The sequence below is a fragment of the Furipterus horrens genome, unplaced genomic scaffold (assembly GCF_987537825.1).
Source record: "Furipterus horrens unplaced genomic scaffold, mFurHor1.1.pri manual_scaffold_3, whole genome shotgun sequence".
In the NCBI taxonomy this organism is placed as follows: domain Eukaryota; kingdom Metazoa; phylum Chordata; class Mammalia; order Chiroptera; family Furipteridae; genus Furipterus; species Furipterus horrens.
Window position 1 is genome coordinate 129,278,729 of NW_028327173.1, and position 16,038 is coordinate 129,294,766.

General features: G+C 41.7%; 1 protein-coding gene across 1 annotated transcript; it reads right to left on the reverse strand.

Moving 5' to 3' along the window:
* Positions 1–409: 409 nt before the first annotated feature.
* COCH (cochlin) lies at positions 410–12,876 on the reverse strand. Its single transcript, XM_090270169.1, has 12 exons — positions 12,832–12,876; positions 12,485–12,541; positions 12,349–12,396; positions 10,212–10,368; positions 9,501–9,634; positions 8,979–9,041; positions 8,689–8,733; positions 8,452–8,599; positions 5,499–5,602; positions 4,556–4,782; positions 3,867–4,383; positions 410–1,376 (listed from the first exon to the last, which is right to left on the reverse strand). Exons 2-12 carry the CDS (start codon positions 12,516–12,518, stop codon positions 1,201–1,203), a joined length of 1,653 nt encoding a protein of 550 aa, XP_090126295.1. The 5' UTR covers positions 12,519–12,541; positions 12,832–12,876; the 3' UTR covers positions 410–1,200.
* Between the last annotated feature and the right edge of the window lie 3,162 nt (positions 12,877–16,038).

Genomic DNA, 16,038 nt, shown 5'->3' on the forward strand with positions numbered 1-16,038 from the left:
GAGGGAGAGGACAGGTGCTATCTTAGAGAAGATAGATAGGATGGGTTGATGGCACCTCTAGCTGAGGGGAAAGTTCTTGGTGAGGTAATGATAATTACATTAATGGAATTCTGATCACTTAGGAACCAACTTCACAAGCATATTTAAGTAAATATAATGTTAATTATAAAATATTTTTGTTAAGTAACCATAAGCATCTTGTACTGTCTAACCTGGTAGTGGCTATGTATAATGCCTAGAGCAGTAAGCATTCAATAAATAACTGAGTGGAAGAAAAACATTTAATCTTATTGCATGATTCTAAGAAAAAAAGTTGGTCTTTGTGCATGAATTACTGAATGTAGCATTTTTACCATGCCCTATGGAGAGACACTTTAAAAAGTAAACTAAGGCAACTTAAATAGTCACTAGTAATTTTATTGCTTGAATATTTTTCCTACAGCCTGCTATTTGAAATATGTACTTCTCTTTAAAGCTAAATGCTGAAAGTATAAATGGTAAGTAAAAATTTACCAACATAACATTTTTTTAGTGCATGGATGAGTTAAACTACAAGCTATATATGTCTATACACATAAAAATAAAAGAGATAAATAGAAAAATACCAGGCAATCCTGCTATCTTGTTTAGTGTGATCTTTCAGTTATAACTTACTATGAAAATACACTATAAAAAAAAAGCTTGATATCTAATTCCCTTACTTCTCATCTGTAATTATAACTTTAATGTCCTAAATAACAACTATTACTGATTTTAAGGGAACATCTGCTTGGGTCAAGATAATTTATATTTGAACTAAAAGCTTTTATATTTAAGTTTTTCATTTTCCTTGTGTATTTCATACAGAATGGTAAAAAGAATGTTGCTTTTGAGCTAAGTATCAGATTCTTTTTATTGAGCTATGGAATTAGCATATCCACACATTTAATATGCTTGTTAGAATAGAACTCTTTAAGATTTTAATCCATGATGTATCTCCTGTCCTGAGTTTCTAAGGGTCATGATTATAAGCCTCAGCAGTCAACAATTAAGTCTAAATTGTAATTAGAAACTAGTAGCTTTAAATGAATGCTTATTTGCTTAAAACAGCTGTTGGCATCTTTAATATAATAGTTTTGTATCTGATCCTAATATGCTCTGTAGTATTTCAGTATTACAAAAATATTTCCTTGCACTTTTTCTTTCAGTTGTCAGTCACCATTATTGCTGGGATTCTAAGAAATCTCTGCAAATGCCCCTGATGACATCGGACACAATTGGTTCTAGTCCTGAGAACTCCCTCGTGAAGAAAGCATGCGTCTCCTTTGGCTTAGAGGCCATATCTCTCAGGTCATCCAGAGGTGCCCAGGCCACACCAACAGAGAAGATGGTGATACCTACAATGGAAATAGTTTAAGTGAATAAAAACCAAGTTCCAGTCTTCATGTAAAATGACATGTACATATTTTTCATACATTAGGACATAGTTGCAGAGAAAACTGCCTAGTAATGTCTGAGGAACTAAATCCCCTGTAGCCAATTATTAGGTAGGTTTTGACAAGTTATTGTGCTAAGAATAGCTAAACAGGTGAAAATCAGAAGTTTTCCAGTCAGTGTAGTTAACACATTAACAGGCAGATGATCACTGACAAAAAAATACTTGATAAAGCTCAATATCCATGATGTAACAGCGAGAAATAACTTTCTTGACCTGATAAACAGTATCTTAAAAAGAAAACTCTACAGCAAACATACTTGGGGAAATGATGAAGACTTTCCCTCAGATATGTATGGGGAAGTACTGCCTGCTGTCACCACTTCAGTTAACCGTTCTCGTGGAGTCAAGCCAGTACAACAGCGAGGAAGAGGGGCACACAGATGGGATACACACGTGCAAGTTTTCTAGGGCGGCATTGTCTGAGGGAATGGTGACTAGGCCCCTGTAAATAACTTTCTTCCATTTCAGTTTCTATCTGTTACATTGGCAAGCTGACCAATAGTCAAAAACTGTCAGTCCTTAATCCCAAAGCAAAAATTGGTGATTACAGCCAAAGAGAAAAATCTGAGGCATTACATCCGCATACCCTTGAGCTACTAGAAGGCTTTTATTCCAACTGTACATTTTGGTCAGGGTGCTATTACATTAGTTTGATTCACCTCAATCCCAATTGTAAGAGCAGTGGTTTAGTAGATTCTTAGCCTAGACTACCATCTACCTTCTGGATGAAATTCCCCATAGCATTTTGAGACTTTCTGAAATAGCTACTCCCCTCCTATTGAAGGCTTCATCCCCCTTTTAGTGGGTTACAAGGTGCTCAGAGTTGTGAATGCTTAAGATACAAGTGAAGCAGGTTTAGATAATGTAAAAGCTACTTGAAACAATTTGTAATTTATTGCTGCCCCTGCTGTAGCTCTCTGGCTAAAGGAAAAAATCAAAAATTTCCTCTCCCTTAGTTTTCTTGTAATTCTGCATTCAAGCCCAAATTGTTTAGCTCAGGCTTCATATATAATCATAGTTAAAAGAACAAAGACAAAAATGGTTGTGACCTAGCCCAGAAAGTCTACTCTATTTTCTGGCTTTGTTGACTTTTTTTTTTTTTTCTTCTCTTACTTTGATCAATCACTAAAGATCATTTTCGTGAAAATAGTGTGGCCCAACCTGCTGAAGTTCAGTTAGGGAAAATACATCTGAAATCATCTAGTTCACTTTAGTTTGAATCCAATTCTATTAACTATAACTTAGTTCAGTAAGCTACATTTTTAAGGGGTATGAGACCAAACAGGTCAATATAGGTTAGTTGCTGATTGTGTAAAATGAGCCTGATGTGTAAAAATAAGCCAATGCATCAAATGTATCAGTTCTACTTAATAAAATGATTCCATTAATGCTTATAAAAGTATATAGTGCATTAGAGAGGTACTAATGTACAAAAAGAAAGGTTGTCACTAGCAATTAAATAGGGAAAAGGGAGGGCAGAAGAGTATTTTTATTCTTTAAATATTACTGTTCCATCCCAGGAAAGGTAACCTCAGCTTTTTGTTGGCCTATTTGATCTCAGCAACACATTACGCTAATTTTTTCAGGAACCTTTGCTGAAAGTAATATTAAGGTTGGCATAAGAGAAAAAACCTTTTCATACGCTTATAATATCAGTGTGTGTTTATTATCAAGAGAGAAAAAAGAAAAAGGCATGGCTGCTGTGGCTCAGTGGATTGAGCGTCGGCCTGCGAGCCAAGTGTCACTGGTTCGATTCCCAGTCAGGACACATTACTAGGTTGCACATCAGGTCCCCAGTTGGGGGAGTGAGTGAGAGGCAACCACACAGTGATGTTTCCCTCCCTTTCTCCTTTTCCTTCTCTCTCAAAATAAATAAATAATTAAAAAACTTAAAAGGAAGTTTAGATGGAGTAGAATTAAAATCTTTATTGACCTTATGATGTTAGAAAATTCATGCCTGCCTGAAACTACTAAAAAACAAGGTTAGGATAAATTATAAAATAGCAGATTCGTAGCAAATTATGATAAACTGGGGGGTGGGGGGGGTTGGACATATTCCAAGTCAAGTCAAACGTGAGGACCTGTGATATTTTCATGACGTGTGATACGGTTCTCATGGTATTTCCCCAGGACTGTGGTTAGAAGTGTGGACTCAGCGAGACCACCTGGGTATGAATACCAGTCTCACCACTAGCTGTGTTTGGCAGAAGTTTGTGTCTGGAATGAGAGTAGTAGAGCTGCCTTGACAAAAACCAGTTAATACTGGGTAAAGCTTTGAGAATATGACTAGGTGTTTGTTCAGTGAAATAAATGCTCAAGACTATATTTCAAATAATTCGCTGAACCCCCTCCTCAGGTACCGTTCCCAGTCAAATGACAAGGACCTTACCTGCGTCATGTGCTGCAGCAGCAGGGCCTCGAACATCATCATAGGACTGTCCGTCGGTGACAATTACCAGGAAGTTCTTGTTGGGGCTCTCCCTTATGGGACCAAACACATTCCTCACAGTAAAGGAAATGGCATCTCCGGTAGCTGTTCCACCGCTCATATAGCGGATGCTTCTGATACCAGCTAGAACGTTCTCTTTGGTGCTATAGTCGGTGAAACTGAATTCTGTACGCTGATCATAGGTGAACTGTACAGCAGCTATCTTGGCACCAATGTCGGAGATTTCAAAAGTCTTGGCTATGTTGGAAACAAATTCAAGCATGAGGCCGAAATTACTCTCTCCAACACTGCTAGAGCCGTCAATTAGAAAGGCAATATTCACTGAGTTATAACAGGTCTTGCTGCACATCATTTGCTCATGAGTACAGAGCTTCTGTGCCAGAGGCTTTACATATTTTGTGGTGCCAAACCAGTTGGGCATGTGGTAAGAGAAGAAGCCATTACTCCGACAGACAGCCTAATGTGGGGAAAGGGGAAGACATAAAAGATATCCAAAGGGATCAAAACTGGTTTCTTAAAAATGAAAACATTAAATCTTGAATGTTCAAAATTCATCCAGATATGGGCCAGTCAGCACTATGCCAAAATGGAATCACTACCGTAACAGAAGACGCCCTTCACCTCCTTACCTTATCAACAAATGCAACATCCGGAACCATACCCAGTTCTTCAGGGATAGGCTTGGCCACAGAAACTATAAATACATTGACACCAAACTCCCTAGCCACAATGCCTGCTTCCTCCATGTCGTCAGAAGGCCAGCCATCAATAAAGACCACCGCCACTTTGGGAATCCCTTTTCTCACTCCAACATCTGCTGTGAAGAATTTCTGGGCGGTATGCTTCAAAGCTTTTCCTAGGTTTGAAAAAAAAGCAAATTGGAACAGCACAACTGCTTCAATGACATTCTATTTCCCTGTACCAACTTGATGCTACCTCATTTAAGAACTTAAATAGAACCTGCTTCTGTAATAGATGCATATGGTGGGAAAGTTTAAGTATCTGTCAGGCCTATTTTTTTTTTGTCTTAAAAATCCACTTACTTAGCCCATTATTTCCCCAAAGCCTCACATTTCCTTTCCTTACATGAGCCACCAGTCAGACTCACAAAACACTCCCACTCCCATACTTGTGTTCTCTGTCTTGCCCATACTGACTGACGAGTACCTTTAAGGGTCTCAGACAGGAAGTCCCCTTTCTGAGGGTCCTTGGTGCTATTCTAGTTTTTTCTATCACATCAACAATCATTAGGTAAGTCTGGTGATCTTTCTTATTCTCATTCCAAACAGGTACTTCTCTAAAGTGACATCTTCCCTGTTTAACACAAGGATTACAAATCACAATGCTTTATTTATATATTTTTAAAATATGCAATATCAAGTAATCCTTTGGTATATTTTCCATTAAAGATTGAATATCTCAGATGATGAAGTGCACACCTAGCCCAGATTCCAGCAACAGGAAGAAGACTTTACCATCTCATGTAAAATAGCACAATACTATACTATTTTACATCTCTGATCATTCATAACCCTCTCCTGCATTACCTCCCAGGTGCCAGAGTCCACTTACCTGTGTTGGAATTACCCCCTCGGAAACCTACTTCCTTTATGGCAAACAAAACATCTTTGGCTGATGTAAAGTTTTTCAAGTAAAATTCTATTTTTGGATGTTCACTAAGTGGAAAAATGAAAAATAATGTTATTCAGAGAGAATTGGAAAAGGAAAGCAAGCCATGTAACATACCTTTAAAAAATCTTTAAAGTGGGCAATGCCCAAGTTTCTTTCTTAATCCCACATTATATCATCAACGAAGGCATTGCAATCTTACTTGAATTATTAGGGATCTTTCAGAAATGTAACAAAAACAATTGCTACCTTGAGGGTTTACTATATTCTGGGTAATATACTGTATATATAACCTCACTTCATTATAACTATAAGATAGAAATTATTTTTATATAAATGAAGAAACAGGCTCAGGGCATCCAGGTAATTTTCCTAACAAAACATCACACTTTAAATTCAGATTTGTTTAGCTGTGAAGTCTATGCCTAAACTATATGGAGCACCTGAAACCAGGCTTGGCTCAGGGCACTAGGCTGAACAGAAACCTGCCTTGTGTGAAGCTAGGTCTGGTCCACTGGGGCCCTGCAAGCACTGAACAATCTGGGCCTGTTAACCCAGGTTTCTTGTCAGCAGAGGCCGTTTCAATGACACTAAGGTCAACATTTGAAAAATAAAAGTGCTCTGGCTGGTGTGGGTCAGTGAATTGAGCACTGGCCTGTGAACCGAAAAGTCCCTGGTTTGATTCCCAGTCAGGGTACATTCTGGGCCTATGGTCACCTCCCTAGTTGGGAGCATGCAAGAGGCAACAGACAGATATCTCTCTCACACAGTGATGTTCTTTCTCTCTTTTTCTCCCCCGGCCTTTTCTGAAAATAATACATTTTTAAGAAATGAGAAAAGTTATAATGAAATGCATTATAGAGTATTATAATGTTGAGTTTTTCTTATAATAACTGATATTGACATTTGCTAATCTTGAAATTATGTGTGGTAAGAGGTTTGAGATTTTCCATATTTAATAATAAAAGAATTACAGCTCACTTTTATAACTGCTCTGTTCATTAGAGACCATGTTGAATAAAAACAGTTAAAGCACAATTTGCTCTGTTATTACAGAAGTCAAGCTTCATAAATGCAAATTTATGATTTAGCATTATCAATTGCCATTAAGCCAAGATTTTTGAGGGACAGGTATAGCACTGCTTGTATTTCTGCATACCTGATGGCATGATTTCTGTATAACTGATGGAATGTTGAGTCACAAAATCAGATTTCATGGGTTGATAACCTTTTCACTTTTATGGTCATTTTTCAACTATCCAGGTTGGTCTTATTTATACCTCCTTAATGATATAGTTATTCTACTTAAATAGAAATAATATAGTTCTTAAAATAAGAAACTATAAACCAGGAAGTTTATTAAAAAGCTAGTCTTCATATGAGTGCAGGGTAGTGTAGTTTCCATCTGGAAAAAGAATTGGGTAAAAAATAGCAAAGGAAAAGTGTAAGAAAAGTGCTCTGGGGAATTTGCCTAATGGGATGTTAAAATGTACAATAAAGCTTACAATAAGTAAAACGTTGTAGAAAAGATGTGAGAAGTAGCAAACAGATCAAAGAAATAGACTTGCCTAAACTTGTATGTAAAATTGATATCACAAATCAATGGAATAAGCAGCTCATTTTTTTAAAGGTGCAGAACAAATAGTTAAATCATATTGAAAACAATGAAGTTAAATTTTCACACTAAAAAATTCTATCTAAATTGAGAACCAATTTTTTAAAATAAATTAAATAGAAATTATTATTTGTAGTACTGGTGACATCCTTACACACTGGTAGTAGTTTAAACTGGATTAACTTTCTAGAAAGCAATTTAACTGTTTATTTCAGAATCCTTAAAAACGTCAGAACCCTTTGATCCAATCCCACTTCTAGGAATTTAGCCTAATCAGAGATGAAACACAGGTGCCACAAAGATGCTCATCACAGTGTACAGTATAATGGTGAAGAAGCAATAGAAGAATGGCTAAATAATCATGCAAAATAATATGGAACATGTTTTGAAGAATATTTGTGATATGGTAAAATGCTCAAAACACTCAGATGAAAAAACAGGATAAACATTTTTTAATAATCTGAGCTCTCAAAAATCAAGAAATTCCCTCTTGCCCTGGCTGGTGTGGCTTAGTTGGAGCATCGTCCCGTAACCTGAAAGGTCACTGGTTCAACTCTTGATCAAAGCACATGCCTAGTTTGTGAGTTTACTCCCTGGTCCGGTCGTGTACCAGAGGCAACCAATCAATGTTTCTCTCTCACATTGATATTTCTCTCCATCTCTCCTTCCCTCCCTTCTCCTTGCTCTAAAATCAATAAGCATGTCCTCTGGTGAGGATTTTAAAAAAAAAAAAAAACTATATTAACAAATACTGAAAAGAAATGAAACATTCTACAGTGATTATATCTGTAGGGTATGTTTGGGAAATTAGTTTTCTTTGTGCTTTATATGTTTTTCAAGCTTTTTATAATGCATATCAATAAGTATTATTTTTAAATGAATAAACATAAAAGGTCAAGCTTCAGATCTCCAATCGAGGGAATATGGAAAGAGCTAAAAAGGAAAACAGAATAGGGTAGAGGAAGAGACATATCACTGTCTATTCTCCCTTTAGTGAAGAGAAATTAGGAATTGAGCAGAGTAGGTGTGCAGAGGTAATTTGTATGCACAACAAGACCTTTCAGTCTACCTTCTGGTTCTCAAATAGCCTATAAATCTCTAAATCCTTTTATTCCAAAAAGGAAGTCTCCTCAGACAGTCTTAAATCCTGACTGTATAGTTTGGGAATCCAAATTGTCCACAACTCAATAGATTTATATTGAACTGAAATGAATATACCTACTAAAAGGATTGATCATCTGTCATCATTCAAGTCTCCTCCCATTATAACAAGGCCAGTACCTGGCTTGAACAAGGCCCACATGTGGTCCTTCTGTCCCAATTCCCAGCATTAGAGCCACTTTCCCAACAAAATTCTTCTGTAGATTAAATCGGCGCTGCCCAATATTAAAACTTCCATCAATCAGAAATGCAATGTCTGCTTTACACTCTGTGAAAAACAAGTCTTTCTGTCAGCAGTTTCAAGATGAGGGAGGGAAGGAGAATGCTATTTTCCCAAATGGATAAGTGGACACTTACCTTTATTGCCAGCTTTCTTGTCGGGTGTTTTCTTTAGTCGTTTACCTAAAACAAAGGAAGCATTTGGCATTAGCAAAAGGAAGATAGTTCCACAGCACAAAGCCCACCAGGACTGTCATTCTTAAAAAGACTTTTTTTTTTGAAAATTAATTTCCTAATGAATTTCTGGACTGGGGAAGCAATGCCCCAACAAAGAAATGAGGATGGTAGAAGGCCTGCATAGTTGATGTGTCTTCAATCCAGGATTTCCCAGTGCTGTGTCAGGCAGCTAGAAGCTCCATATTTCATACCTGCTGGTGGACGTGCTGTGGACACTGCTTGTCCTGTGGCTTCCTGGGTACCAGTTTTGCCTTCTGTTAAAATAAAGAGGAGGCTATTTTGCTTATTCCTTCTTTATCATCAAAGCATAACGACTCTTAATTTAGGGTTCATTAGGATGATAAATATAATAGTGTAATAACAATTGCAGGAATAACAGATATATTCTGGTTTGAAGGAACCAAAACAGATCTCATATTTTAAGAGGATCACCAAAAATTAATTCACATTCATTCACTCATTTTTTGATTTAGTGTTACTTGGTAAATGTAAGGGCATTCTGATTACAGATCATTTGAGTTTCTATTGCCATCTTCTGGTGGGTCCTTGACCCTTTGGGTCCCCTGAATTGAACTCAGAGTTGACCCCTTCAGTCCTGATCACAGGTTTTTTCCATCAAAGTCAAAGAGGTTGGGCTGAGAAAAGCAGAAAACTCTTTTGGGGGGGGAGGGACAATGTTTACACAAAAGTGAGAACAACATAATTGTACCTACTTGTCACTGTGAAAGAAGCAGACCATCTGGAAAGCGATTGAGACTGGATGCCATTGGCAACTACTGAGGAATAGTTTTCTCTACCCGGGAGGCTATAGATTCGCACAGGCCCCCCGGAGATGCTGATTACTCCCCTGCAACAGAAGGATAACAACTGAGAGTCTACTCACACTTTTCAGGGGCATCTGACTGACTTGTGCCATGCTGCATCTACTGCTTTGATTAATTGAGAAAATAGTTCAGCAGGAAAGCCATCTAAGGATGCTGCCAGCTTTTTAACTTGCCTACACAGGTACAAAATCTCCCTGGGAAAATGGTTTTCTGCTGTCAAGCTTAAGTGTAATAAGAGTACACTTGTAGTGTGTTCCCTCATCTATAATACGGAGTAAAATTGTACCTACCTTGTACAGTGGTAGAGTTGTCATAGAAGTTAAAATAACGGCTGGCATATAGTAAAAACTCAGTATTATGTTATGTGATTAGCAATGTTTTAGAATCGCAGAAATCTAGCTATCAAGAGATAATGCAATTTGCCTTTGGTCAGAAAGCTTCCCTTGTGTAGCTGGTGTTCAAGGACATTCACGAAAACCTTAAAAATGTATCCATATTCTATGGCACCAAAAGAAAGAAAAGGTGGGGGGACCAGATGGCTACAGAGGAAAGAAAATAATCACACTTGCATTTCTCTCCCCCTGGCGTGTTGGGGCTTACCTGTGGACAGCGGCACCACATATGCTTGACACAGAAGCATATACTATGTTCCCAAACACGGAGAATTCGTCAAGAGGGCAGCCCCCTGGGCAGAGGACATCTGCTTTCTCCTTCCTGATGTCCAGGCCTCTGGTAAAGCACGTGATAGCAATGGGAACTGAAGAGTAAGGAGGGAATGTAGTAACAATTCTTAAGACTTTTGGGGGTGTTGGTGGGGGAACTAGGAGGTGAGACTGACGTTTTACTTCCCTGATTTTGACACTTCTTGTTAGGAATGTTGACTAATACACTGTCCCACATCATTCCAGATCTTAGCAAGCCAGAAATCAATTTTCCAATTTAATTTAGTCCTCAACCACTATAAAGTCTAATCGGTGGATTTTCTCAGTTCTTATCAGTTTGAAAATACATAATTGGAACTATATCAGAACTATAAAATAACAGTCATTGGCTATTCATTCTAGAAACATAAAAATCTCACTTCTGATGACAACTGTGTATGCAGTTATCTGACGTGAAGATATTAAATCTGGGTTGAGCCTGTGAGGAACATTTTCATAGACACATGCACAAACCTCTCTAAGTCATCCTTTGCTTCAGAGGACCATTTATACCAATACCTTGAAGATATATCAATTTAAGCAAATTAGTAAAAAGATGCTTCTCTTTATTGAACGTCATTTAGCTCAATTACTCATTTTACAGCTGAACAAATTAAAGCCATGGGGTTAATTCGCCCAAGGTCACACAGCACAAGGACATCCTGCAACCCCTGCAGGACAGGAAACAGGGAAATTAGTCCCTTCAGAATGGAGCATTATTATCTGAACAGAACCTGTTCATTTCTGTGTCAGATCTGTCCAGAGAGCCATAGAAAGCACTGTTAATACTCTCAAGTTATACGTGGTCAACCCGACTAATAAAGTTTTTATCACAAAAGATGTTAGGTACAGACAAGCCCTTGGCAACCTGTAACAAGATACCATAATACAATATATTTATTCGTTAATTTAATGTAAATATTAGATTTAGAATAATGTTATTAAGTACTATTTTCTAAACACAAGAAACTGTGGTATCCAAACCTTTTGAAACGTGTTAATTTATTTAAAAAAAAGTTTTTCTAAGACCGAGAATACTGTCTAGTTGTATTGCCCAACTGAGTAGCCGGCCTCCAGCAAATACCCTCCGGTAAGAGCCCCTGTGTTGAGCTGTACACTGCCCTGTACATGTCCCTGGAAGGGAAGGCAGGGAGCCAGGGTCGAGGCCAATCCCTTAGCTGAAACTCTCGGTTGCTGGGGAAACACAGTAGCTTCATACCTGTTATCAAACAGCCTTAATTCTTCCTCCCATTTCTGGTGGCATCAGACAAGTTACCTTTATCTGTCAAAACTGACTTTAGTGAGAGACAGACTGTGTGTGTGCTGGTGGGAGGACTGCCGGTGCAATTTTTACCTTCATTTCTCCTTTCAAGGAAAACAAAGGATCGATTTTGGAAAAGAGTTTGTTTGCCTTTTTTGTTGTAGGAAATGCACCGAATCACACACTCATACTCGGACTTCAACACGTGGAACAAACTCTAAAAAGACTCTCAAATGCTGCTTTTTATAGGGATACTCCTAGAAATATAGGGGTCAAACGAGATGAGACAACGACGTAAACCTCTTTGTCTCTGTCAGCTCTGACAGTCTGAAGTCGCGTCTAGAAGGCTTCCCCTGGCTCCAAACGGCTGCCGAGCACCGGGACTAGTTAGTCGCCCAACCTTCTGTGGGGTTCAACGAATAGCCGCTGCCTTGACTTTGCGCTGTCGCTGTTCGGCTTGCTGGGGCTCCCGGCATGTGGGTGTGGATGGGGAGAGGGGGAAGGCTTCCTTCTCCGCACCTTGGAAAGAACATCCCCTTCGGACCCGAGGGGCCTCCGCGCATGGGAGAAATGGTTAAGCCGACGTCGACGGGCTGCAGGTACTAACGGGGGTGCGCAGGGCAGCTGCTCCAACCTGCGCGCGCTCCAGCCCAAGCCCCAGGCCGAGGGCAGCGGTCCAGGAGCTGCACCTGAGCGCGATTCTACCTGCTGGCCCTCTGCCCCACCCACCGCCCGGACCGAGCCCTGCTTCCGCGGCCGGACGCCCGCCACTCACCGGCTCCCTCGCTGCCCGCGGTCTCTGGCAGCAGCAGCAGACTCGCACCTGCGAATAGAGGACAGCGCAAGAGCCGGCTCCAGCCTCCCCCGGGCCGGGCGCGAGGGGTAGGGTGCGGTGAGGGGCGCGGACCCACCGAGGCAGAAAACGGGGATCCAGGCTGCAGACATGGTAGTCACGGGGCTGCGTGGACCTGGGAGAGACGGAGAATGCGAAGGAGGTTCCGGCGACCCGGCACCCCTCGGAAACCCAGGCACGGTCAAGGAGACCGGGGAGACCGAAGGACCTCCGTCCTGGAGCTAGCGCCCCCCACCCAACCCGGTCTGGAGGCACCGCTCCAGCTGCAAATCGAGCCCGACCCAGAATCGATGGGCAACCGCGGACCCGAGCGGAGAGTGGATTATGAAGACAGGCAGACCAGCCGGGAGCGACAAAGGAGACGCACGGACAGGCTCAGCGACCCGCACGCCAGCGGCTCTGCACCTGAGTCGGATCCGCCCCGCTGCGCCCGAGTGCGGAGAGCGCGGCTCCCGCGGCCGCTATAAAGGCTGGGCCGCGCGCATGAGCACTGTGCGGGGGGCACGCGGGGAGGGGGCCGGGCGGCGGCGTCCGGCTCCACCCTCACCCCCCTCCCCGACCCGGGGTGAGGCCCGCGCCCAGGCGCCTCCCCCCCGCGGCGCAAGGCTCGGCCACCTGGACGCCGCCCCGGTCCCCAGGGAAGGCGCAGAGCCGGATCCGACTCAGAGTCCTGGGACCGCGGGAGCCGGCCTCAGAGGTGTGGGAAACGAGCGTGGGGCGGCGACGGGACCCGCGCCTGGCCTGTGCCGGAGCGGGGGGAGGCTGCCCAACGCGCTTGAGGCCACGCGGAGCCCGCCTCACCGGGCTAGGGGGTGACGGTCTCCCACGCACGGTCCCGGAGATGGGGCGGCGGCCCTCACCCAGACCCCGGCCTCTGCTCGGCCCAGGCGGCTGAGGTGGCGCAGGGTCGTCGCCCGCCCCGCAGCCTTGGGCCCCAGGCAGATCCAGCAGGTCCACTCGGCCTCAGAACGAAACTTCCCAACTTCGTGCTCCCGTGGAAACTGAGTGCCTGCTTCTAAACTAGAACCAACCTGGGTTTGATAAACGCATGCCCTGGATTTGTTAGAAACCCTGTCAACTGATTGGTTATTCTTTGCACCTTAGGGATCCAGCCTTCCGACTCGGTTTCTGCTGGAGTCCAACATTCCCCAACGGGCTGCGTTTACTGTCACGGGAAGGGCCAAACTTGCGAGGCGGCCCCGACCCCTCCTCGCATTCGCCTTTTCTGCTTTTCTGCATCGGGAGGGATGTTTGCTGGATGGCCTTGCCCAAATCCCAGACCTGGCAGTCTGTTGTCTTTGCTCAGAATCTCAGAATCTGTAAGTATTTATTATCTGTTAGGAGAGTGATATAGACCACCAGGGAACATTGACATATTTTCTCTTCATTCACATTGGTGGCGCTTGAACTTTCAGACCACAGGCCATTTTGTCCCTCGGTATGGAAGTTACAGACCAGAGCTGTGATACTGTTTATTATCAAAGGAGAGCTTTGCATGAGCCTTAGATAGTGGTTCCCAAAGCCTCCTACCTGGCTACATCTGCGGTTCTTGCTGAATCCTGAGCCCCATCTCGGAACATTTTGATTCAGGAAGCCTTGGAACGGGGCTTGGGAGTCAGACAATTCGGAGGTGCCTGGTTAGTTTATCCTGTATTAGTTAAGAGCAGTTGGTATTCAAAATTGAGACTACCTCCCTACAGAGCAGTGGATTCAACTGGGCTGCACAATGGAATCACCTGGGGAGCTTTAAAAAGTATGGAAGCCGGAGTCCCACCCCAGAAAGTCAAATGTAATTGGTCTGATTCCAGGTTTGAGAATTACCCCCCTACCAAACAGGATAATAACATCCCCACCCCCCCACCCCCCCCACTGAAGTAGAAACAACCACTCATTCTGGGAATATGTAACTTATTTTCTTCATTCAATTATACTGCTATGTCTTGGAGTTATCTTATCTACTGAATTCTTCACGGTGTTTCAAAGGGGCCACTCCTCCTCCAAACTCTTCATCCTCAACCACATGCTGCATTTAACAGCAAGAAGTCTAGATATTTTACAGATTGTAGTAAATCTCACAGCTTTCATTTCCTCGTTCCCTCTAATCTTAGAGTCACAGGTTTTGCAGAATTAACGCAAATCTGTGTATCCTATCTTCTTGGCCATGGGACGGATATGAACTTAACTTGAGCAAGTGGAATAAGGTGTTCTTGGACACTTCTTGGAAAGGTTTCTCTTTCTCTCTCTCTCTCTGTTTCCACCTTCTCCCTCCCTGCTAACTTTTTACAGGTGAAAATTGGAGAAAGAGCATTCGTGGGGAGTGTAAGTGACAGAAAAATGACCTGCATGGCAGTTTAGGAATCACCCCCAGACCCAGGAGAGATGGCATTATAATGTTGTTTTCACACAGTTTTCTTTAATCCAAAGAATAACCAATAATTTATGTCAAAAAATCTATCCATTTTAAGGGTACAATTCCATGGTTTTCAGTTAGTTTACAGAGTTGTACAACCAATACCACCATTCAAATTTAGAACATTTCCATCACTGCTAAAAGGGTCCTTCCCTTCTGCGCACTGGCAGTCAATCACCTTTCCCACACTCAGCCCTAGACAATACATACTAATCTACTTCCTGTCTCTATAGATTGCCATTTAGGGCCATTCATATCAAGGAAATGATACAGATATACGTCTTGTTTTACTGAGCATAATATTTTTGAGGTTCATCCGTGTTGTAGCATGAATGAGTACTTTCTTTTCATTGCTGAATAGTATTCACATACATTCTGTATTAGGAAACAAACACACCACCAGTACTTGGAAGCCAAATATTATAGTGGTCTTAGAACCATCTTCTTCTTCTGGAATCAGTAAGTATTTGCACCAGGCAACCTGGGAGTATTGATTTCATTCCATTTACTACCTAAATGTCTTCTGCAGACAAAGGAAATAAGTGATATTTGTAGGCTTGGGTTGGCAGTTTTAAAGATTTTAATCCCTTCTATGGTAGAGTGACCATTTTCTTAGAAACCTGCAAGTAATCTAGCCACCATCCCTGATATTTTCCTTGGGAGACGTATCAAACCTTCAGGACAATTAAAGCTGTTTTGTTTTTTTGTTTTTCATTATTTAGTGAGCTATCAGGGTGGGATAAATCCTTCAATTAGACTGATTGTCATGTTGCTACCCCTCCACAGTCAGTTGGCAGGTGCCCAGATGGCTGAAGGGGTGCATGCTGTTAAGACCTCTCCAGTGCAGCCCTCCCGTGATGTAATTTCACTGAGCTGTTTGGCAGAGTCAAAACTATGCAGCTACTTCCATGGTTGACCCAGAGTCTGTGAATGTTAGAAAATACAGGAAATACCTCACTGAATTTTGTGGTTATTTACCCAAAGGTATATTTTAGTTGTTTTGTTTTGAAATATTTAAGAGAAGTTAGTCTTTATTTATTTTTATGTTTTGAAAGGCCAGCCAAGGAGGGTCGGTAGAGGGGATGACATTTCTCATTCTCACGTCGTTTTACCTCGTGCTTGCCATAAGTGTACTGAGGGTGAAAAATACTTGAACTCAAGAGGTAGTTGTTTCTGCTGTGGAAATATCTGAAGAGGGGAAA

Coding starts and splice junctions, on each gene's coding strand:
- COCH (XM_090270169.1), bottom strand. CDS start 12,518: ATGTCTGCAGCCTGGATCCCCGTTTTCTGCCTCG. Junction 12,397..12,484: donor GATCCCCGTTTTCTGCCTCG/GTGGGTCCGCGC, acceptor CTCTATTCGCAG/GTGCGAGTCTGCTGCTGCTG. Junction 8,600..8,688: donor CAAGAAAGCTGGCAATAAAG/GTAAGTGTCCAC, acceptor TGTTTTTCACAG/AGTGTAAAGCAGACATTGCA.